General features: G+C 36.3%; 1 protein-coding gene across 3 annotated transcripts; it reads right to left on the bottom strand.

Annotated features, from left to right (window-relative positions):
- Positions 1 to 357: 357 nt before the first annotated feature.
- On the bottom strand, positions 358 to 25,647 carry LOC132598456 (protein SUPPRESSOR OF QUENCHING 1, chloroplastic). Of its 3 annotated transcripts, none has more exons than XM_060311324.1 (28): positions 25,223 to 25,646; positions 23,337 to 23,437; positions 23,160 to 23,216; positions 22,975 to 23,069; positions 21,144 to 21,243; positions 20,552 to 20,610; positions 20,186 to 20,310; positions 19,764 to 19,890; positions 16,416 to 16,503; positions 16,236 to 16,314; positions 15,938 to 15,998; positions 15,669 to 15,744; positions 14,860 to 14,970; positions 13,560 to 13,655; positions 12,809 to 12,931; positions 10,680 to 10,877; positions 9,280 to 9,384; positions 9,115 to 9,179; positions 6,544 to 6,637; positions 6,208 to 6,365; positions 5,054 to 5,103; positions 4,799 to 4,920; positions 4,598 to 4,705; positions 3,475 to 3,567; positions 2,554 to 2,590; positions 1,540 to 1,784; positions 1,254 to 1,403; positions 358 to 726 (listed from the first exon to the last, which is right to left on the bottom strand). In XM_060311324.1, exons 1-28 carry the CDS (start codon positions 25,563 to 25,565, stop codon positions 565 to 567), a joined length of 3,228 nt encoding a protein of 1,075 aa, XP_060167307.1. In that variant the 5' UTR covers positions 25,566 to 25,646; the 3' UTR covers positions 358 to 564. The 3 variants fall into 3 exon arrangements, with proteins under 3 accessions (XP_060167307.1, XP_060167308.1, XP_060167309.1); XM_060311325.1 differs by lacking the exon at positions 25,223 to 25,646 and adding an exon at positions 24,570 to 24,633; XM_060311326.1 differs by lacking the exons at positions 358 to 726; positions 1,254 to 1,403 and adding an exon at positions 2,442 to 2,478 and having other exon boundaries at positions 1,619 to 1,784; positions 25,223 to 25,647.
- Positions 25,648 to 25,860: the final 213 nt, after the last annotated feature.

Here is a 25,860-nt window from a genome sequence, read left to right as displayed (position 1 = left end):
GAGTACCATAGGCATCAAATTAGTGCAATAAACGCGTTGTAAGCTGTCAATTAACAAATATAATAAGCGATTCCTCTATGCATTATTTTGATTAAGAGGGCTCCTAACTTATTTGTCCTTCTAAAAGGATTAATTATATGACAAATCAAGACTAACCAAAAGGTCTTTAAACCAAATAACAATGTATCTAAAATACCTTGAACCGAAATAATTGAAATTAGCATATGCTAGCAATCATCATCCGACCATTAAAAGACAAGTGCACACGAGTGAGTCCCTTTCCTTTATCCTTTGCTTGTCATGCAATTAATGATCACGTTGGTCGTTAACTCGTGACTCATGATTATGATTATGACATCTATTAAAGTACTACTACTAAATATCATCAACTACTTTAAATATTTTAACACTATTTTGGAGGATAAGATGGTACCATATTTTGAATTGAATGCAAAGCACAAAGGTAGAAGACTACCCCCAGCGGATGTGTATTTTATACATTCACTTATCACGTAATCATGATTAAGTAAATATGCATGCTCACTTTAATTTGTGATAGATGAATCACCTGACCGGAATCTGTAAGGTACTTGGGGATGTTTTTGGCTTCACATCAAAAGGAAGTGTGATGATGGCAGGGGCAGAATCTGGATTTACCTCTTGAAATGGTACTTCAAAGGTCAATGACTGGTACAAGCAAACCTCAGCTTCTTTGCAATAGTATACCTGAAATTGTTTTTACAAGTTTTTACATTAGGGAAGTGGAAAAAGCTGAGGACAAATAATCCTGTTCTTTTATAGTTAGCCCAGATGTAATAGGTCTCAAAGTGGAGAACACAGAAGTACTCATAGAAAATGTAACTGTAAGATGAATAATAATCACATAGCATCCTCATCGTGCAAAAATGAGGTACAAACTTAATCCTGTCGTAGAACATACTGCTTTGGTAGACTGAAAATTGAGCTAGCTATCATTATCAGTTTCATGAGATGTTACTAACCAGTGCTACTCGAAAGCGTATATATCAAGCCAGTACCAATGCCAAAGCACATGCAAAAGAGGTCAAATTGCCATATGGCAAATCTGAAGCAACTGACGCTTTACTTTGCTCGAAAGATTGCCTAACTACCAGCCACAAGCTTTCTATTCATAAAATTGGTCATATATACACTTGCCCGTGGCTTAAGGAAGCAAATGCAAGCCATAACTTGATCAAACTAAAGTCAAAGATACATTCTACAGATAATCGTACCTTGCAATAAACTCTGCTGGTGGATGATGAAGCAGAAGATCTTCTGAAGTGCACAACTGCAGAACCTTCTGGGCTGAGATTTCCCTCCGGGGAATCAACCTCAGCAGCATTATCTGGATCAAAATCTATGCTAAATTTACTCTGTGCTTCCTGCATTTTGGTAGAAGGCAGAAAAGACTATGAGGCAAATAAAAAAGGGTACATATTGAGGTGGTAAATTCAAGGGTAACAAAGGACTGCTCCCTATTTTCTTAATCAATTAGTTCAGGAAAGAGAGAAAGAAAACCTTTGAGAAATGGTATCCTTCAGGTACTGAGATCCGTAAGTTCAATGTTCCCTCATTGGATGAACCGCCATTAACTATGACAGTCTGTGTGTCAGCTCCTGATCGGCGTCTCAGGCGCTTCAAAGATCTGGATCTAAGTGGAGGCTGCACTCCTTTCAACTCCAGAGTAAGAACTTCAGCTTCTGACTTGTTCAGGTCTAAGTATCTTATCACACTGTTATTTGTATCTGCTATGTATAATCTTCCTGAAAAGACGCGTAGAATAGAGTCAAATAAAAGTTTCAGCTGTTACATTTTCAAACATGACCACTGAGATACATAAGATTAGTATTAGTTGAATACAAGATATGATGAAGACGATCCAGAAAGTATTAATGGATCTTAAGCAATTGATACCGAAGACTCTCTCTCTCTGATCTTAGGACAAATGTGAAAGAACAAAGCAAAACAGGGTGGCCCATATGTGGTAACTTGAGATAGAGGAGCAGACCAGTCATGCAGGAATGAGCACTTCAGACGTGTTTATGCAGAAATGAGCATTGACATGATTTCTTTTCACAGAGAACTCATCCCACAAATGGATAGACTTTAAACTTAATGCATTAGCAGGAACATCTGCTTGATCAATTACAAACAACTGCCATGCATAACAAGCACTCGTATAGTTTCTTGCTAGTGCAAGCTTATGATGAGTATACAAAAATTAAGCGTGATAGTTCTCCTGCAGTAAATTTTCCCCTGCAGTAAATTGAACTTGAAAGGAAAAAGCAAAGTAGGTAATATCATTTGAACATATTCTAAATGACAAGGAAAACAAGAATGGTCTTTTCAAGGTGAAAATGCAACATTTGTCAAAATGCTACTGTCCTGCTTTGATTGCGAGTAAATTTTTGAGGACAGACCACCAATTCATAGAGATTAGTAATGTCTCTCTTATTCCTGCAAAGTTTTACGGTCCACTCTCAGATTTAGCAAGCAACCAAATGAAATTGTGCACATAGAAGAAGAGAGTACCATTTTCTGCTTCAACAATTCCAGATGGCTCTGAGAACTGTAGGAAAATAAAAATAAAAAAAGAGAGATGAGAATCACCAAAATTGCAAGTCAGAGATTTAAGCAGTAGAAGCAATGTCTTTAGAATGAGAGATTTAAGAATCAAGAAGAAAATTATCCCTCCCACATGTTAATTGAAGCTAAAATGGACAAAACACAAAGACTATAATCCCTACAGTATTGACTTAGCAAATACTCCTTATTTTTTCCCTTGATAAGGTAAAATTTTGTGTTTATGTATAGTATCAACGAGTCTTTCCACATACAAGAGGTATGTAAAAAGTAGAAAATAGTTTTGTGCAGATTCACGGAAATAATAATATTCATTTGTGAACTCTTGGAGCACGTTTCAGGTCCAAATAAGTGTGTACATGATTGGGTGCTCTTTACAGAGACAGCACAACCTCTGCATTCACCATGCGCCTCACCTTCTCAAGTAGCTTCAAAAGAAATTTGATTTGCAGTCAAAGATTCAAATAAAATTGTAGAAAACTTTCCATCATTTTAACATCGAGAAATACCAAACATATGTTGCCAATGACCTCCACATGCTACCGTGATTGATGGTGAAATAAAACATAGAAAAAGTTTGGCGGGAGGGGTATGCGGTGCGTCTTATAACTAAACAGGTTGTCTACAGACACAGCCACACATTTTAGTTATAAATAATATGCTAGATTTAAATATTCATGTGTCAGCAGCTTATTATGCCCATCAAATTGGAGAAAATATGGTCTATGTCGTGATACCAGTTACTTATTTTCATGCAAATGCTCTCAAGTGTAACATAAAATGTGATTGGTTGCAGTGTATGTCAATGAATATAGCACTAACGTCCAGAATACGATACAAGTAAGAAAAGATATATGAAATCTCTCCCACCTGAGCTGTCACTGCTGCTCCATCTTTGAAACCAGCATGACCAATACCAGCTAATGTAGTCACCCTTTTACTAACTGGATCTAGCTTCTTAATCTGGCAAGTTAAACAAAAAAAGGAAGCTTCAATTTACTTGAAATGTTTCTGTTACAGTACCAAATAAGTACTTCATTATCGAAACATAAGTTACATATAAGATGGTTTCTTTGAGCTGAAACCGCAATAAGCAGCATACGAAACATCTCATTGCAAGCTCACTAGATGATTGCAAGAAGTTCCATATATACCACTTGAAAATCAGGAAACGGCCAAAAAATTGAAACCTAATACTTCGCTGCTATTCTTCATTCAGGCAACTGTTTCTTATCTGCCATCAGGCCAATATTCTATCTACACATAAATTACGACATAAATCTAAATTAAATGGTTTTGCAAAATTCTTTATAGTGCCAATTTCCGGTTAAGCAGACTAATCTTTATTTAATTGATATCTCAGTCATAATTTTATTCAGAAGGGGGAAACCACAAACTCCACCATAAGTTGTACCATTGTTGACATGTGTTCTCGCCTTGATATTAAGTGTAATGCTATTAACAATCCTTTAAGTGTTATCAACTAGTGCTTGCAACTACATCCTTCACACGGTTTTAATCGTAGCAAAGGCCTTCTCTCTACTATCTTCTCCTCCACTTTTCATAGACCCAACCCATCATAAAGATTTTAAGACAAAAAGGTGTAAGTTCTAATAATAAGCTTTGATCAAGTCCAAATAACTAGAAATAAGTTAAGACTGTCCAGATTATGTTTGGAAAAAAAAATAGCCAGGAGGCTCAAGGGCCTATTTCTCTTCTTTCTTCTTATGCATCTAATATTTCATCAATTGGAGGTATGCCTTCTAGAAGCACATTTGTTTGGTCTTCTCCACTTGAATAATATGTTGATAGTAGTAGAAACATATTTTAAAGTAGCGATTGAGAAGTTAGTTTGACAAAGAAATATCACATCGTAGTTTAAATTAAATTAATAATAAGATGTCTTAGGAAGTGTATCAAACATCATAAGATGTCATGAAATTATGTCACATATGGAACAAATATTTACTGTCAAAAATCTGCCTGTAAGTACCTTGTGATTATAAGAATCTGCAATATAAATTTGACCATCCTTTCCACATAAAACACCTAACGGATGTTGAAGAAGTACCTCAGAGCCTAATCCATCATGGTCACCGAACTGCACATGAAATGTTTCTTTAACAAATTTTATTCTGCCACAAGTGTCTAGAGAAATGCAAATCTGGTTTCTTTAGCTTCAAACAGAAATTACCCTAAACAAGTTTTCCGCAAAAAGTGGATCACCACCAGCCAGTGATCTTGAACCTCCCGTTCTTAGATCAACTGCCCGAATAGAGCTACTCTCACTATCAGCAATATATGCCTCCTTTAGATCTACCAAAAAACAAGTAAACCAACTGTATCAAAGGAAAAGGTAAAAACTGTAGCCTGCTTTTTTTAGAAAGGTAACAGTAAAAACTTGTAGACCAGTTCAAAAGAACAATTTATGACTTGTTAAAAGAATTACCTCGTGATAAAGAAATCCCAGAAGGTTGTGCAAATGAGGTGCTTGTAGAGCTTTCCCATGGCAAAAAAGAAGACGATGCGTGACAATAGTCAAAATTTCAGCAAGTTCGTCTTAAGTGAGTGGTGATGTTAGGAAATGTTCTCACAACTAACACATACAAGGAAAAGTCATACAATGAAAGAATCTCAAAACCCAAAAACTAAGCGTACAAAGCCGGTTTCTCTTTTCCACATTAAATTTGTTTTTTTCCCTGTTTGCTTTTGATTGCAAGCTCCTGCTGATTCATGGAGATCAATTAACTTCACCAAGTGTTACTAGGAAGTAATAGCACTAACCATATGATAAGTAGCCGACATAGAAAACTTTACTAGAGCTAATGTTGAACCAAATTTTTTACTAGGAAGAGATCCAGAGCACATTATCAAGATTCAAGTCCAAAAGGGAGGCACTGCAAATATATTCCTTTGAGTGTGGGTTCTTGCTTATAGGAAGATATTTTTGTTTTCTTCATGTTCCAACTGATTTAGTTAGAGGATAATGCTAGAGTCCACAGAACATGGTTCCAAATTCATAATGGAATTTTCAAGAAAATAAATTGATGTTAAAATGCCACTCCAGCTAAATTCCCATGTACTTTTTGACAACTTCTCCTATCCTTGTGTATACCTACCTTGCCAAAAGCTCAGTCCATAAAAACTCTTAAGTGTTTCCACAAAAATTGAAAGATTTTTAGAGGCAGTTCAAAAGAAGAAAGATATCCGTCCTTGCTAGAATATGAGTACGCTGATAGAATTTTGTGGTGAGCATGCCAATAGAATTTCAGAGGAAAACGTGAATTTTAGTTTGTTTCTGTAGGTATATTGGTGAAAGATCTGGTCCTCAGTTGGTTCTTCCTTGCTCTAGATTAACATATGGATCTATTTTTCATCAAAAAGAGGAAACTGTACCTTTTCGTCAAAAAAGCTTGGAAACCGGTTTAGAAGTAGAAAAAACACCTCAAAAGAAAGTGTGACAGGATCCAACAGGTGAGCATCATAGCATTCCATAATCAATCAATCACTACGCTTCAATCTCATATAAACAACTAGAACAGTTAATCAGCATTCTTAAGCAATTCCAGTTAACCTAACACCAGGCAGACACACGCATATTACCTTGAACCATTCAAATTTTTCTCATAACCATTCCCACTGAAAGCTCTTGTAACTCCATCTGACGTCCTGTGCTCCCAGATCTGATGCTGACCGGCAATTGCAATGTAGACAATTTCATTCTCGGGTTCAAAGCAGACATCCCAGGGAGAGTTGAGAAGCTGAAAACATGCCCAATGATTCATCAGACTATATTTGAAATTGATCTAAGAGAAAGACAAGATTAAAAAATGAAACTACAAATCATGGAAATAAGCTAGAGCTAACAGGAACCAGTTTGTGACCAAGTTATTATTTAATGACAAGCTTGAAGACATCATAAATTTGATCCAATCTTGCCTGTGCAGTTCCAGTTCCTCCCCCTTCATAATCAGAACCTTTTGTTCCATTTCCAGCAAGGGTCCGCACTGTCTCATTCACAAAGTCAATGACCCTACAGTAGTAGAACTCAATTGGTTAAATTAAAGACTTAATTAAATTACCCAGGCAAAGAATAAAGCTGTGATCTCATAAATAAGCTGATAAACACATCATGCCCAATTAAAAAGGAAAATTGAAGGAACAATACAAAAATTGGGAAACAGAATGTCCAACATCATGTTGTCAATGCTAGGAAATGAGAAGATATGTTTAACATGTTAAAAAAAATTTCAAATGATTTAACCACAGTAGATACCTTGATAATTGGCTTAAAGAACTATAAGTTGGTTATATCAAATGAGCAAAAAACATCATAAGCCTTTTCATATTACATTCCAATGGAAGTTCAGAATCGGGTACACCTTTTAATCCCTTAGATTAAAGGCTAATAGAAAAAGAGTATGTATTTGGTTAACAATAATTTTATCGAAGACATCTTTTGCATTTGAACAGAAATTGTAGGGCTAAAAAGACCTTTCTTAAAAACTGTTTTACTTCAAATGAAGGGGTAACTGAGGAGAATATTAGTTTACTAGTAACTTTGTAAATGTTTAACAGCTGCTAATGTCTTTAGCCCATGAACAATATATGTTTAAATTAATAAGAGATCATGACAATTACTACGACATTAATATCATGTTATCTTCAAACTTAATCAAGAAAGTTCATAGATGGGCAAAGTAGCAACCCTTGACCCAACCTGCCTTTCTGGTTTTGAAATTCTCTTAACGCCCATTTGGTAGCCATAAGGACTGGATTAATGAGGGATGATAGCTTCACAGAAATATGAAATCTGAAACTACTACTAGAGCAAATTGAGGAATATCAGTGCAATTTGGTATCATGTGATCCAGTGGGTGAGATACTAATCTGAGGATTAGTATTCCATTGGATTTCATCATAGTAAAAGGGCAAACATTTGCCTTCCTCAAGCCGATCCAGTTTCTCCTTCTCCTTCCTCACCTTATCCGCAGCCTTACTCCACTAATATTTTTAGCCGATCTAATTCATTATTTCACATGGCCTGATCACGATGCCTATCAATTCCAACACCACAAGCTAACCCAGCCTACTGGCTCCCCCCCAAGCTCAGGAAAATCCGTCTCTTTTTCCCCTCGCACCCACCCTATATTGAGTAGGTCTCCTCCCCCTTCCCATCCGTGGTGACATAGATATCCTTACTCATTTTTTTCTTCATTCAGTTGCTTTTTTTTCTGTGGCTATGTTTTTATCTAATATCTTCTGGTTCTTTGAGGAAAACATAGCACAGCTATAAGTTCTCTGCTATCTACTATATATTTCCCTAAGTTCTTTGCCAGGAAAAGATATGCAGGCCTGTCAAAAGAAATCATTTGCAATCAATTATTCAAGGTTTAATTTAACCTCGTGGAAAATCAGCTAGTTCTAGAAAAGACCTCATACGAAGATTTTCATTAATGCGTAGAATGAGTGATTGTAGCTAATACATGAAATACTGAACCTGTTTGGCTTCTAATTCTCAAATAAACTTCAAACCTACCCATTATTACCCACGTACCGATTGATCTCTTTTCTGATCAGCTACAGATTGATTAGTCAAAACTTACCAATTGATCTCTTTTCTGATCAGCTACAGATAGATTAGTCAAAACTTACCAATTGATCTCTTTTCTGATCAGCTACAGATAGATTAGTCAAAACTAGATGAAAGGAGGAGTATCTTATTAAAAGGTACAGAAACAAAAAAGCAAACATGGTTATCAACATGTATAAGTTACAGAAATTTGAAATATTCAGATTCTGCCATTGTAATCTTCAGTTGAAGAATACTGATTCCAACTAAATTTTTTTGGCAGACAATGTTGGGTGAGAAATTTTATTTTGAAGCTCCAAATATTTGTCCTACACTAATAATCAATGACATTCTATCACAAATATCAAGAATTCAAGTAAATGCAAAAATCAAATTTAGCCCTTGATGTGAAAAAATTAAAAAAAACATTCAAACTACCTTGCGACACCTACTTTACCGTCTTGTATCCACCTACATCTAATAAAATATGCAACTCAAATTAACTTAAAAATCTCCATGTGCCATCAAACTACTTGACGTAAAGACAGAGGATACAACTATAGCACAAGCATTTCCCATTTTAAGAAAGAAAGATAAAAACAAGTCACGAAATCCATCACAAGAAGTACAGTTTTTGATTTTGTAATCACTGAGGAACAAAAATTCTTTCATGCAACAAAAAAAAAAACGAAATTAGATTCCAATATACCCTTTGGTCAATCCAAGTTTTTCCCGGTAATAATCAGTATAATAAACCCACAATGTCAATTTTATCCTCCTCAACTTCTCAAAGATGAAGGCATAAGCATCTACTCCGAGGAAAATATTTGTGGAAATGGAGAACTTAGAATATAAACAATAGGTGATAGTCATTTAAATATGAGAAGCAAAATCATATATGTATTGCCCAATCACAGGCATGCCTCTTCTGCCATTACCTTAAAGCATGGTTTTCAGTATCTGCCACATATAAGAGGTTTTTCTTCGCATTGTAAGCCAAACCCTACAGAGATAATAAAAATTAAGATCTGAGATCATTTTTGCAAATGGGAAAAAGTGAGCAATCCAACTTTTAAGAGAACCAAAAAAATTACAATAATTACCTGCGGACGATTGAATGTGGCATCATCAAAGTTACCGTCACGAAGGCCCTCTGCTCCTGTGCTTCCAATTTGGACTAGAAAGTTTCCTTCTAGATCAGTTACTACCTGTCCGCACGTGAAAATTTTCTGGGATTACTAATTTTACCTCTACTCATAAAGAGAACGTGGACATGAGAAAGAAGACTAATAAGAATAAGATCTAGGGGTAATACAGGTGTGATACTAGCAAATCCGGTCACTCAAATAGTGTAGTATATGCGGGAAAGATCTGATTATGGGAAAAAGTATCAAAGAAAATCAGGACCATGTTACAAGTTACCATTATCAAAAAAAATTAAAAAAAATAATCAGGACCATGTTCTTGAGACTGGGACAGAGTAAGAAGGAACTATAATGTAACAGAATGAAAAAAATTTCAGAAGAGAGCAAATAAGAACCAGATTGTACATAGAAGGAAACATAATTTCCTACACAACTTCTAAGTCCCCCACAAAGAAGGAACCAGTTCTGTAATAAAATCATAACTAAAAGACTAACAGAGACATCTCTTATGAGCCCTTCTTTACCTCCTCCCAGCATTTTTTCCATCTTCCTCGTGAAATTTGATTCTACCATATTCGACAGCCCTAGTAGCTTACAATCTTTATTCTTTGCTCTTTCATCACCAAATTTGGATAAAAGGGAGACTGCCAAATGCCTAAAATCTCTCAATCTTATTTTTAATTATATTAATTTCCAGTTTGACATCACCCAATCTTCATGAGCAGGAAATACTTTCCAGGAGAAACTCTAATTTCATCTCCTAATTACCATTACTATACACTGCATTGGCATATGAATGATCATGTTTTGACAGTTTAGTGATATTATCCCTTGCCTTTTCAACAAAATGTACAAAGATTGATCTTATCTTAGCATAGCCCTAGACCTTTTCCCGCTTGTGGGATTACACTGGGTATATTGTTGTTGTTTTCCTGTTCAAATTTTCTGTAGCACTTATCTTGCAAATATCGTACAGCAATTACCTTTTGCTGATATCAAAACACAACCTTTAACAATAAAATAAAATAAAAACTTCCCTCTTTAAGTTTTCATTTCCAAAAGTAAATGGAGACTTGGATCACCTGCAACTCAGTGTCGCGAATACATTTACTTTCAAAGGTCGGAATACCTTCATTTATTGATTATCAACAATTCATTTTCCGCGTTAAACTTGAAATTCTTCAATAACCCCATGGTCAGTTCATGACTTCGGAAGAAGAGCAAACCACAAAAAGGGTTAATAAACCTTCGACACAACAGACATCAACCACTTGCTGCAGTTCATGCATTTAAAATGTCTCAAACTAATACAATAACCATAACAGAGAGATGACGGAGGAGAGAGAGGAAGAACCTACTATTCGGTTATGATTGCTGTCTGAAATAAATAGCCGGTTGTTGAGGACATCAACTGCCAGCTTACCGGGGAACTTTAAAGGAGATGTTAACAAGCGAGGATCATTATCTTTCTCCAAGCGCAAGGGAATGGGTTTGCTATCCAAGAGATTCTTCTTACCATAGAACCGAAGAGCAGCCTCGACTAAATAATCAAGATCCTACAAACCAAAGCAGAAAACATCGAAATGATAGCCAGTTCTTGTCAATGATCTTCACTATCAACTGCCAGAGATTCTTTTATGAAGTTGCATTTGATAACAGCAGGAACTTCGACATTTTAATACTTTTTTCATGAAGGAAAAGAGAGGAAAAGAAGAAAAACAGAAAACAAACTAGAGGAGTTCCAGAGTAAAAGAGAAGTGACCTTGTTTCAATTCTCTAAAATATCAACACTTTCCTAGCCTACGTTTGTTATATTACAAAATATATTTTTAAAATTCAGAGATATGTCACATTGAGGTCACAGATCAGGGTCTGTCAGCTACCAAAAGAGATCTGGCTATCCACCACCTCCAATATTGTCGGGAGAAGGAAATTTGGGACAGGTTTCTCACTTGCCTAAGGTTACAGAAGCTCCAACTTCTAGACTGTAATTCCTCTATTGTTACTTTTGAACTATATATATCGACTGTAATACATTTTCATAGTATATTTCAACTGATTTCTTACTCAAACAACATTTTTCTACTTGAACTGGTCAATTTTGCCACTCAATTTGGAATACTTCCGCAGAAAATTCTTTTTCCTTCCACATTTCCAACTTATACCCCTTTACATCTGGAAGTAATTCGTTTTATTTTTGTGATGCAATGACATCAAAACAAGCTCTGGATAAGCTTTCTTTTATATATGGAAAGAAAAGGGAATATAATCATCCACATTGGTCCATACTACAAGACGGTTTTACTCGATTTAAAAATGGATTCATGAAAAGTCTTAACATGTCCGCAAGAATAACATGCATCTCAAAATATTACAGTCTGTCTTCCATTTTTCTTCAAATAAATTCAGTATGTAGTTTGACATTTACATTATATAACTACAGAGAAAAGATATTAAAGTTTGTTCAACAGAGAAAGCATATATCATCACACTTCAAAATTGATTAGCTAATGAATTTAAATTCTTGACTCGAGTGTAAGTTGTGTAAAACAATAATATTAGAGAATGTTGCCAAATTTTGGGACATTCGAAACAAAAAGTTTCAGAAATTGCAATAAAGATTTAGGACAAAGGGAGTGTAGCTAAGATTGATACAAAATAATGAGGGTTTTTGACTGCTAAATGTAAAAACATATCCCTCGTAATAATTGTTGGCTTTGTCAACTTTAGGAAGTCAAATGAAAGAAGAGCTTCTCCACTGAAACAGAAATAAGTTAATGGCAACAGGAGATTTGAACTGTGTTAAAAACGTAATTAAGTAAATAAAAGGTGCTTTCTCTAACAACTTAGTTTTAGTTAACATGGTCACATAGTTCAACATGATATCAAATCAGGCAGAGGTCCTTGTTTTGAGTCTCATCGCCACCCTTTAAGGGAAGCCCGGTGCACTAAGCCCCCGCTATGCGTAGGGTCCGGGAAAGGGTCGGACCACAAGGGTCTATTGTATGCAGCCTTACCTTGCATTTCTGCAAGAGGCTGTTTCCACGGCTCGAACCTGTGACCTCCTGATCACATGGCAGCAACTTTACCAGTTACGCCAAGGCTCATCGCCACCCTTTATCAAAAAGAATTTCCACGTGTTTGACCTATGAAAAAGAGTCAGGCTCGCAGGTAAGGGGGTATATGTTATGGACATTATGACATAATTAAGTAAATAAAATGTACTTTTTCTAACAGCTTAAACTTTTAGATGATTGTCACACAGTTCATCAGTGAAATATGACATATTCTCTCAAAAGATTCCTTTGATACTGCACTTTGAAAGGCGTTTACTAATTGAATGTATTACATCAATTGTCAAGTTAATAAATGAACCATTTTCCATCATTTAATCGTGATTGCGCCATCATGAATGCGTTAGATAATCTGTATATATACTACTGCTAGTGCTTGAAATATCAAAGAAAAAAGGAATCCTGTAAGAAACCTTTCTATGACCTTCGCCAGCTATTTGTGCCAAGAGCTTGCCATTTGGCCCGACAAGAACAAACGTTGGCCATGAATTGACACCTAATTCGCGCCATAAATTCATTTCTCCATCATTGACAACCTGATAGTTTGAAAGAGGTTAAGGAAACTATTTAACATACAGAAAAGGAGGCAAGAAGCAGAGACACCCCAATCAAAAATTAAAGCTGATATTTTGAAATGATAGCAATGACAACTTAAGTTACCCTATGCACCAGTATACCGGATCTGAGTAATGAAGTGCAGTAATAAACAAGAGCTTCAATTGGAAAAATAGATTACAGACATTGTCAGAATCCTTAATCATTAACAGTGAATTAGCAAGTACTCCCTGCTGTTAAATTTATGGAGTCTTCCTTCTTAAAAAAAATATGGAGTCCCCGAGGCTCAGAAGGTACATTTGGATTGGAAAAGGAGGGAAGGGTGGGGGAGAGGTTCCCAAGACAGTGTTAACAATTGGAATGGCAATTTTAACATAGCCAAGTATGATGTAGATAGCAGCGGTGGTTCATCCTTAATCTACCAAAAAAAAGTAATATATAACCTAATATGGATGCTCTAAATTCTCTGCACATTTATGTTGTTTCCAAATATTCATTCATTTCTTGGGGATCTAATAGATTCAAGACCAAGCAGACAGGTTGTTCTTATTGGAAAGAACCATCAAACATTAAAATCTGTAATAGTTTAGCTCTTGAACAAGTACTTACTGGATGAGTGATTCCATAGCGTAATACAGCACTACGAATGGCTTCAAGGTCCTTCTCGTTGTCAAACTTAGCTGAATGCACCCCCACAACCACAAACTGCAAAACTAATGTTTGATGAATCAGCTACAACTATGAATAGAAGTGTGTATGCAAACCTTCAGATGCAACTGCGGATAAAAACTACTAAATTAATAACAAATATTAGTTCGTCCTCCTGTTTTTTTGGATAAACAATATTGGCTTCCTCCTAAAAAGACTAGAAGTGAATATAGATCAAGCTTTCCTCAGTCTGCAGTGTTAACTTTCACTCTCTTTTTTCCCGTTGCCAAGAGAATATCAGAAAAGATTTCAGAGTAAGATATATGAAAAGTTGAACTTGTGACAATATTCCTTCATAAGCTCAAACCCAGCATACAGATCTTATTATGAAAGCGAGAAGGGCTCATAAGAAGTGCAGTTATCCTTCTGGTCATTTCACATGTATGAGACAATTATTTGAGGCTATATCGGTTTGACCAGTCAGTAATAACTCAGAAAGTTTACAGATAAGCCCAATTAAAAGCTAAAACCTCATGAAATTTCCTTCTCCTTTAACAGCATTTGCGATCTGCAAAACTCACTTCATGCCTATTTTTTGTGAAATTTGCTCAAAACCAAGAGTTTGTAGATTTTATAGATATTGGATACAGGGAATATTACAGAATAAACTAATAGATAACTGCCTGGATTTCAGAGTAATCTAAAGCCTAACTAAAACTAAAACAAATTACTTAGTGCATTTACCGCACAGAAAGAATATAGATCGACACAGATGTGATATCAACAAAGACAAACCCCATGGAATTGCAGTCTAGACAGCCTTCCATTGGTATCACAAAAGTACAGCTTGATCTTAACATTCCTACATTTTAGCAATATTTCTTTGTAGATGAATTCTAAACATAATTTTAGCCATGGCTTTTTTAACTTCACTTTCCCTTCTCTCCTGAACATTTAACTGCTGCAATTGTGCACCTCTATCTAATGAGAACCTCAGATTGTCTGTAGTTCCTACATGAACTATAGCATGCATGTCCATGTATCCTTCTGCCGGAATTAGTAGAATAATGATCTACTCGTAATCAAACTAAAAACAATATGGTTAAGAATTTTCAGGATAGGTATACACTATTATAACTATGAGAAAGGTTGGAGTACATCTCCGATGATCAACTTGTTGTAGACAGAATATCATTTCATGAGACAACCAATAAAGCTGAGATTGGAACCCTAAAGGTGAAAGGGTGAAAGACAATCTTACAGGCATATCTTCATATTTCTTTTCCAGAAACTCCAGATCTGGCAGTACATGCATACAGTTAATGCAGCAGTAAGTCCAGAAGTCCAAAAGAACAACTTTTCCTCTCAAATCCTGCGCAAACATAGGAATGTTTCAGGGAACGAGTGCATAGTAATAGCACAGATCTATCATCCAGAACTCCTTTTTTTTTTCATTTTTCCAGCAAATATGTGCATATTAAACATACCTCCAAGAAACAATAAGATTAAAAGTACTACTCAGAAGAACAGAAAATTTTCAAATTCATAGATGGTATAGGTATTCATGGTTGTCTCCCATCTGCCTAAGCCTTGCGGGCAGAGTTATCCAGTACTTGTGTGGTGGGAGGTAGCAGGTGCCTGGTGGAACAGTCGAGGTGCGCCATGCCGCCACAAGCTGGCCCGAACACCACCATTTAAAAAAGAAAAGGTATCATGGTTGTCGCTAAAAGCTTTTTGCAACCAATATCATTGCCAGAAGATTCTTAACATCACTCAAAAGGATAATATAGAAATCCATTGAAATAGAACAGTATATTATGAAACAACATAATATTATATTTGGGAGGAATTCCTCTCCAAGTTTCAACAATTTTACGTACACATGTAGTTGATAGAAAACACTGTTTAGATAGAAGTAGATAACCAAAAGTTTCCAGAAGAATATTTGCATGAAGACTGGAGGATGAAAAAAAGAACATAGATATGAACATATACAAAAATAAGCTATAAGAAAAAAGACATAAAGTTGCCAGAAGAAGCAGAAAGTGAAATATGGAATTATGTATTTACCCTGCCTAGCTGAAGGGGAGCTGTATTCAGCCAATCTAGTTTAGATGGGAACTCAGGCACAATGGTCGTAGATTTCCTAAGCAAAATGCAGAATATTAAACATGATAAAGTAAGTCAGGAATCAACGAAACAATTAAAGATGCCAAAAAGCATGCAACATAAATGATACTAATTTCATAATGTAGGAAAACTCTGCAACCTTTTTTATTTATAAGTCAATAAAAGATTGCAGTTTACATGTTTAAAAAATACAAAAAAACTTCTGTTACCTTGCGTCCACATCAGATATATAGTTTACAAATTGTTGAATCCTCTGTGAACTGGATGCATCTGCAGTGGCAATAGACAAATAAAAAATAATCTCCTTCCATTATTATCTCAAATTTCGTCCAAAAAAAAAAAATAAGCCGCCCATACTTCATATACAGAATGGATAGAAGCCACATTGGAAATGCCCCCAAAAAATTAAAATAATAATAATGTCATCGAGAGAAGTTTTCTACATCAAGAAGAATGGAACAATGATAATGAAGAGAAGATAAAAATACTTCATTGTAAGAGGCAGACCTTCTTTCTGTCCAAAAGGAGGATTGCCAGTGCCAAATAACAAGTTCCAGATAGCTTTGGGAGATGCATACTGCATTGCCTGCATAGGAATAGCAGAGCATGCAAATATGAACACCAAATCAGGTAAAACCAAAAGAAATCAAAAGGATGACTTTTGCTTTCTGTCTTTAAATTCTATACCTTCCAGTTTGTAATAGTGAAGAGAAGACAGGATGCAGCAATTCCTAAACTTCCATATCTTACAACATTTCGTCTGGTAACCTGCACCCTGTCCATAAATTACTTCTACAACCTCACAACATTATACCAAATTCCCTAAATGGTCATCCCATAAAGGCATATGAACCCTTTTTGGGGACAAAAGTATTCCAATTTGCAAACGAGAGAATTTCATTTGTACGAGTATTATTCATGTCACTCTAAGCAGATTTGACTTTTAGTTCATACATGCAGCAAAATGAAGCATGTAACTCAGTGATTATACATCAACAACAACAAGTGATGACAAGAAAAAATCTTACGCCTGCCTTTGTGGGGTAGAGAAGTTGTTTCCAATAGACCCTCGGCTCAAGAAAAACATTTTTCAAAGCAGGTTTGAAAAATACAAGAAGAGAGGGACAACCGCCCTTAGAAGAAAATCCCTCCACTCTATTAACCTCATTTCTCTTTCTGGGCTGAACTTTTTTTAGGAAAATTCTAGGCTCCCCCTGACAATTTCCCAACTTTATTCTTCTCATAAGGATGCATTTAACAATCACTGTTTCATCACAAAATAAAAAGAACATTTTCCTTCATACCGAGTACACCCTTTTAGAATAAAAATACAATAGGTAACAAGATAATAACGACATCGCCATGGCTGCAAACCTCGGTTGGATGACACCAAAATCACTTGCCTTCCGGGTCGCCCCACCAAGATACGGGTCTCTTAATTTCTCTTGCCAAGTATAATTGAAGGTCAGAATCTATCTATCTCTCTTCTTTGTGAAATGAATTTAGTTCAGCTCCATAACATAAAGGACCATTTGAATCAGAAATCTCAATGGGGTGTGAATATTTCCTCTATTTTTTTTTATTTTTTTTTTGATAAGGTAAGGTTTAAAGGGTTGTTTGATTCTTTTCAAACACTGGAGTTGCAGAGAGGGGCAACCACCCTTGGAAAAAATCCTCCTAACATGAATAACTCCCTTCCTAACCAGCAACCAAACAACCCCTTAAAGCACAAGAAGTCCGCTGTTTGATGCCGAAAAATTTGAGGCTCAGATACTGCATTTTGCTCGGACAAAGAGAAGGCAACCACGCCATGGCTGCAAAATCACGGTTGCATGCAAAAAAGAGAACCTCAATTGCAGGTCATCTGGGATTTGCCAGGCCAAGATACGGGTTGGATCGACTTCAATGCCCAGCGAGTGACATTATTATCATCATTGAGATATATGGATTCATCTTCTGTTTCTGAGTACTTCGTGAATATGGGCTGTTGGTTTAGTAGCTACAGAAAATCATTGGCACAACAGAGAGGGACAACCACCCTGGAAGAAAATCCCTTCTCTCTATTAACCTCATTTCTCTTTCTGGCTCACTTCTTTTAGGAATTCTTCGCTCTCACCTGAAAATTTCACTACTTTTCTCTCCTCATAGAGATAAAATGGTAACCAAGTGGTAATTTCATCATGCAAAAATGTTTTCCATCATACCAAAGACACCTTAAGAGTAAAGTTGAGGCTCAGATCTGTTGATAAGACAAGAGAATGAAGACATCGCCATGGCTGCAAACATCGTTGGCATGACACAAAATCACTAGCCATCCGGATTGCCCCGCCAAGATACGGTCCCTTTATTTTCTTGCCCTATTGAGTTGCTCAAAAAAAGAAGGAAAGAAACTATCATCATAGTCTCATATTATCTATCTATATATCTATCTATTAACAACATCCACTGAAAAAGCAAAAGTGCTTTTGGTTCAAATGCAAACTGACAGGGTCTCTTAGGTAAATTCTCTCTGAAATCATGGGCTTATTATATCTAAGAAGAAGATAAAATAGCCATCATTCTTTGATACATCATTCTTTTGATTTCAAAATTTTTGAGGCTCAGATACTACATATTTTCTTGGTCAAAGAGAAGGCAACCTCGCCATGGCTGCAAAATCACCAGTTGCATGCAAAAGAGAGAGCCTCAGTTGCAGGCCATCCTGGGATTTGGCAGGCCAAGATACGGGTTGGACTGTCCTCAATGCCTGATTTTTGTAGCCCAGAAAGTAAAACATTATCACCATGACAGCCTCTTTTGCACAATTTCGCACTTTCTTCTTCTCAGGGTGCTGTATCAGTAACCAAACACTAATTTCATCATGAAAAACACTTCATACCAAAACACCCTTTTAGAATAACAATACAATAGGTAACAAGAAAATAAAGACATCGCCATGGCTGCAAACCTCGGTTGCATGACACCAAAATCACTTGCCTTCCGGGTCGCCCCCCAAAAGAGACGGGTCTCTTAATTTCTCTTGCCAATTATCGTTGAAGCCTCAGAATTCTATCTCTCTCTCTTCTTTGTGAGATGAATTAGTTCAAATCCATAACATCATAAAGGACCATTTCAGTCAAAAATCTCAACAGGGTGAGAATAACTTCCCCCTGAGATTTTAAGGGTTGTTTGATTTTTTTTCAATTTTTTTTTTTCATATGAGAAATCACTGGAGTTGCTGGGAGGAGCAGCCACCCTTAGAAAAATCCTCCTAACATTATAACTCCCTTCCCAACCAGCAACCAAACGACCCATTAAAGAACAAGAAGTCCCCAGTTTGACTCCGAAAACTTTGAGGCCCGGATACTGCATTTTCCTCAGACAAATAGAAGGCAACCACACCATGGCTGCAAAATCACAGGTTGCATGGCCATCCTGGGATTTGCCAGGCCAAGATATGGATCAGATTGTCTTCAATGGCCCATTTTGTTAACCTGGGAAGTGATATTATTATCAACACTACCTCAAAAAAGGCCATCAGTGCAAATTCCCCAAGAATACACACTTACTGAGATATATGAATCATCTTCTGCTTCTGAGTATTTCATGAATAAGGGCTATTGGTTTTTAGTAGCTACAACTGAGAGGGGCAACAACCTGGAAGAAATCCCTTCTCTCTATTAACCTCATTTCTCTTTCTGGCTGACTTCTTTTAGGAATTCTTGGCTCTCACCTGAAAATTTCACAACTTTTCTCTCCTCATAGGGATACAATGGTAATCAACTGCTGATTTCATCATGAAAAATGTTTTCCATCATACCAAAGACACCTTAAGAGTAAAATTGATAAGGATGTTTATCGCCATTGTGCACTGTTCTTAGCAATTCAACTTAGTCTAGGTAAAGTTCAAGAAAGGAATTTCAGATGGACAAAAGAGGAAAAGAAAAAAAGAAAGGAAAAAAGATGAAACTACAAAATGCATACAGCAATTTGAGGTATTAGATATCAAAAGTGGTCATGATGATGGAGATGATCTAGATATTGAATCGCTCTTACCCTCCAATTGAGGATACGGCACCACTGATTGGATAGTTATCCAACTCTGCCATACTCTCTGTCCTATTGGATTCAGGTGAAGAGAGAGCTAGATCATTAACGGTTTGAGATTCCTGCACCCTCACATCTGCAATGTTTGTCATTTTATAGTAAGCATAGAAAAGGAGCCACTATTAACCACAGATGATATGCTAGAGGAACATTAAAACCAGCAGCTTTCCATCAACTAAGTAAAAGACAGCAAAAGCATACTGCTTAAGGGAGCAGAGAAGAGGAAATCCTTCAATAAATTATATAAGACGTTACAAAAAAGAGCTTATTCGCAAGTTTTTTCATAAGTAACACAAAAGAGCTTCAGTTTTCTAGATTTCTCAATGGTAGATGAAAAGGGCAGTTCTTAACATGTTGGTAGAACTACATACTATGGCTACCAGAGCCACCACTGAGGATATCTTCAAGTGAAACATCGCTTATCTCCTTTCTGATGAGTGATGGCTCCGCTACTTTTAGAGTATCTCCTGATAGTGTTGTCGTCACAGCTATACATCTGCAAGTAGGTCAACAGACTTAAGAATGTAGAAGAAATGGAATCAAAATTATCACAAAAACGAGATGCAAAGAGAGTACAATAGATGATTAGAATGATGCTGATACAACTTATTGATTCAGTTGACTGATGAAAGAAATGAAGAGGAAAGTTCAAGTATGATTGGAGTACCATCAACTTTAAATGAGTGCACAGAGTCCAACTATATAAAGAAAAAGAAAAATCGCTCAATCACAAATACCTCATGTTTGCTGCTTTGGCAGCTTGTACTCCAGCTAATGCATCTTCAATCACAATACACTGTCAACATAGAGGATTATGATAATGTCTGACAAGGTCAACAAACAGAACACTGATCTACTTAACACATCAAAACTCCATCGGCCTCGAATATGAAGCTTCAGCAATTCATAATGCACATTATTTTATAAGAGAATGGCGTATCATGACTCAGAAAAACAGTTCTCACTGAAAGAATGTTTGTCACTTAAGCATCTCTTTTCCATCCAGACATTAAATTTTCAACACAAAAAATAGTAACATATTTATCAAGTTTCTCAGTATCTTTTTTGCTCATAATTGTTTTCCAGCTAGCTTCATCTGATTATTACAGCCATATATGGATAATAATGTAGAGAAATCTCACTTAAACAAAATGTGAATGCAAAAATCGGTGATATCTTAGGCGACTAGAAGTGTCTCGTCAGATTAGCATCACGTACCCACAGCTACATGTCTTTTTTTTATGACAAAAAGACAGAAAAAAAAAAGACATGGAGCTGTTCTAAAAACAAATTGTGATGGGAAATAGCATTGCACATTCTGGAAACTACCTCACTAATGGGAACATCAAGAATCCGTGATGCAGCCAAGAAAATATCAGGAGCAGGCTTCAAATTTTTGAAAGCATCAGCAGATACAATTGCATCAAACCTGTCAAATCAAAGAAAAAGTATGTGAGGTCAAATATAAATAAGAAGATAACTAAAGATAAAGGTGAGGGAGACAGGGAGCTTTCAATTATTTCACTGCAAAACAGCAAGTTTTATCAGAGTTTTACACTTTCACTTGTATAACCACGATAAAGTACTATGTCCTTCCAAACTACATTATCAACCAACTCATAGTGTGTGTGTTCGCGTATATACCATGAAGAAATGGACCTTGAACATAACTCAACCGCAAAAGTTAGCTCATATATATTCATACAACACACAGAAGAAGGATGTTTGACTTGACACATTAATCATCGGCAAGTCGGAGAATGTAAAACACCCCAAAAATCCCCAAAATTTACTCCTATGCCTCATTTCTTTAGTGCTGAAATAAAATGCTTATTGAAAGAAAAAATAAAATTCATGGTAACAACAATCCAAACAGGCTGTTAATAGTCCCTATGTAAGAGGGAAGAAAGGGATGTTTTGCACAAATAATCCTGAAGAAAGGGCTGTTGGAGTTGTTAAGAAATCACGGGCTAATACAGAGAGAGGCAACCACCCTTTCAACAAAATACCTAAACTCCCTTGTAGCCTCATTCTCTCCCTTCTGGGATTTTTTTTTTTTCTCTTTGCATCTTTCCTTCTCTCAAGAGCAATTGGGCGAGATGACCCTTCAAGTCTTGAATTAAGAGAAAAGAAATTCCTTTTATTTTCCATTTTCCCAGATATTGAGGCTCAGATCCCTTCAAGTGTTATAGCTCGGGCAAAAGGAGAGTCCCGTGACTCAATGGCTGCAAAAACCACCAGAAAATCTGGGGGCATGCCCCACCAAGATACATGTAGGATAATCTCAAATGCCCAATTAAAAGAGAAGATCTGCAAATCCATCATTGCCTCTTTCAAGCTGTCAATCAAACTCACCCAGCATAACTTGTTCATTCTTTGAGTCAGAAACGCCTCATTTTTCAGCAGAATAAAGGTAATGGGGGTAGGCTCAGATTCTGACATTTTTTCCAGACAAAACCCAAAGAGTTTTAAAACCTGTCATGGCTGCAAGCTTCAGTCAGCCTTGTGAGACAGAGAAGAAACACCAAAACTGGATCTTTTCTCCCCACACCTCACAGACACACGTGAGCTGCCATGCCATGCCAAGATAAGACTATATTTTATCAACATCAATCAAATATTGTCCAAACACCTACAGTATTTTCAGCTCCAAGAGTAAAATGTTATATTCATTTTTTCACAAACAACAACCTTCATAGCCTCTAATACTATGGATCAGAGGCTATTGTAATAAGTAAATCAATCAAGGGTGGTTTTGTAATTGGAAAAGAAAAATCATTTGAGTATCATTGGCAGAGGAGAATGACAGAGAGGGGCAAAACCACCCATTGTAACTCCCAACAGCTATCTGCTTTCACCGCAGCCTCAAAATATCCTATTTGCGCAAATCCTTCTGCTTCGGTCGAATCCCACCATTGAAAATCGTCGGAAAAAAGGGGGGTTTTGAGCAAACATACAATTCAATTTCGCCGTAAAGATATCGTACCGGAGCAAGTTCAGCAGCCGATGATTTGGCTGGAGATCCAAAATCGGGTTAAGATAATTTAAATAAATAAGTTCATGATATGTGTTGATTCAGTACAATTCGGAGTTTCTTGAATGCCAATTATAAAAAGAAATGAGAAGCAACTATTCACGGCTAGTGTGCAATGCAACTCACATCGTTATTGGTAAACCTGCTGCAGCCAAGTTTGCATCAACTTTAATCCGGTCAGCGCTAGATGCAACAGCCACTTTGAGGCCATTGCTTTTACACTGTTGTGCCATATCACCAAATTAATGAAATGCGACAAAAGCAGAAAGAGCAAGAACATTTAGTCAAGTTGCATCACAGTTTATACATACCTGAGAGACAAGTTCAAAAGCACCAGGGAAACCTATGCCAGAATTTGGTTTTGCATACTACAAATGTTTGTCAGTTTATCAAAAAAAAAAAAAATGTCAGTTCTGGGGACAGTTACTATGACTAAAAGGAAAGTGCTTCGAGAGTAGATATTCTAAAATATATGAAATTTCAATCACCTTTAATAGATATATCTCAAAAAACCTCTTCTTTGCAGCCTCGGTATCAAATCCTTCAACACCCTTAGCAGAAGCAACACCACCTAAGAAGTTTGCTTCACCTGATTTATTTCGACGATAAAGGAAAATGAAAAGGAGAACTGGTTATTAAGATAAAATGACAAAGAACAAGGTGGTACTCACACAAAAGTTGATTTTCTAAAGGATAGTAACATCAAACTAGCTTTTTATGCATTTGTTACTTGCAGGTCAAAAAAAGAGTAACTGAAGATCAATAAGTTCAACTGATTTATTTGGATCCAATGGCAATTAACTTTCTTTTTTTTGGGAAAATGGCGGTGTCCAACCAATTTAATATGCACCTCGAGTATGATACATGCTACCTTCCACCTGTCTGCCAGGGCTTAAGAATATGGGAAGAAATCACCTACTGGAATTTCAACCCTGGTCTTGTCCAGTGGCAAGAAATTGATAATCATTCACAAGAACCAGTTTTTGTAGACAATAAGGATGATTTTGTAGTACAATTGTTTCTTGTGGAGAAGAGTCCTAGTTTCACATAGCGAATGAGAGACCTCATACAAGACCTTGGCTAGCTATATGCATGAAAGAAAGCAACATGATAAGATCTATAACCAGAATTAAGACCTATTATTTGAGGGGAAAGAGATAAAGCTTCACAAGAATCGAATATTCAAATAAGGTGGATGAAGGCCACTCTAGTTTTTTGCATAACAAAGTTCCAATGGAGGGGACTGGACACATATTCTGGTTAATTCTCTTGTTTTGTTATTCATCTTTTGCATATTACAGGTAGCTGACTTAGTTGTTACCTCATTAAAGTCACCAGCATGGCTTTTAAGAGAATGACCAAAGACTGAGGTAAAAGATATAATGACTCAAACTGACAATAGCATTGAACAATTGCTTTCTACACAGAGATTTATCAACTAAAAAGTGAGGACTAATGCTGTGATTTAACCTCAATGATATCCAAAGCAGTCAAATGTTCCCAAACATATCAATCAAGAAACTATGTCTTAATCACAAACTAGATGGTTGGTTAATTGTTTTCAAAAATATGAATAAAAATTGGAACAATGATGATACTGTCCACCAGAATCCTAATGATAATTCCATACCCATCTTTCACATCAAACACATAGAAAAGAACGTAAATTTTCAAGAAAATCCCAATAAAGAGAGACTCCAAGAAGAAGAAGAAGAATTTACCCATGCCCATGAAACAATTGCATTGAACGATTGCTTTCTGGACAGGCATTTATCAACTAAAAAGTGAGGGTCTAATGATTTGTGCTTTAACCTCGACTTAATGCATGACATCTAAAGCAGTCTAGCGAAGTCAACAAAAAAAAAAAACACCCAATATTGTCAATTGTTCCCAAACATATCAATCAAGAAACTAGTTCTCAATCACAGACTAGTTGGGGTTGGAAAATAGTTTTCAAGAATAGGAATAAAAAATGGTACTTAGAAAAAAACAAGAAGGGACACAATGATAATTCCATACGTATCTTTCACATCAAAGACTTAGAAAAAGATAACAAGGGACGCAATGAAAAGAATATAATAATCAAGAAAACCCAATAGAGACTATCCAAGAAAAAAGAATGAAAAAAAACATAGCGATCAAGAAATTACTTCTCAATCACAATGTAGATGGAGTTGAAAAATTGTTTTCGAAAATATGAATAAACAATGGTCCAATGATGATGCTCTTCATTAGTATCCTAATGATAATTCCAAACCCACCTTTCACATCAAACACTTAGAAAAAAGATAACAAGAAGGAAAAAGCAGATTGACAAAGAAACCTCAAGAAAATAATGTAGAGATAGTCTCCAAGAAAAAGAAGAAGGATTTACCCATGCCCATGAAAGGAACAAAGTCATCAACAGTAACTTGAACACCCATTTCAGCAAAAACATCAACAGCAGCTTTTCTTGAAGGTTCTTCACTATTGCAAAGCACACCATCCATATCAAACAACACAGCCGATACTTTCCCCCATTGAGCACCCGTTACATTCTTTTCTTCCAATTTCTGGCAAGCATTCACCTTTAAACCATTCTTTCTTGACCCCAACTCCATGTTTCTAAAGGGTTTTGGAGAAAACTGAAAGGAAAATTTGGATCTTGAATTGAAAAGTGAAGAAAGTTTGGGTTTTCCAAGAGTGCAAGTGGACAGTGTAGTAAGCCTCAACGCCATTTTTTTGGCCTTCAACTGAAACCTGTTTTCTTGGTTCTTGATATTGGGTGGCGGGGAAAGGGATTCAGTTGTGTTTCGGTGTGATTGGACTATTATGCCCTTTTATCCCTCTTGGATATGAGGGCGGTTTTAAGCGGATTATCAGAATTGGGGTGGGATTTTGTCTTTTCCTCTTATTTTATGTGATGGACAATACATTTTGATTTCTTTTGTTGATTTTATATTTCCTTTCTGTTTTACATGAGATTCCCATAAGGCAGGTTTTTTATTAAGGGCTGAGACTTAAATCAAATTT

Source organism: Lycium barbarum, chromosome 6 (assembly GCF_019175385.1).
Source record: "Lycium barbarum isolate Lr01 chromosome 6, ASM1917538v2, whole genome shotgun sequence".
Lineage (NCBI taxonomy): Eukaryota > Viridiplantae > Streptophyta > Magnoliopsida > Solanales > Solanaceae > Lycium > Lycium barbarum.
Note: the sequence above shows the minus strand (reverse complement) of the source record. Positions and strands in the feature narration are given on the sequence as shown.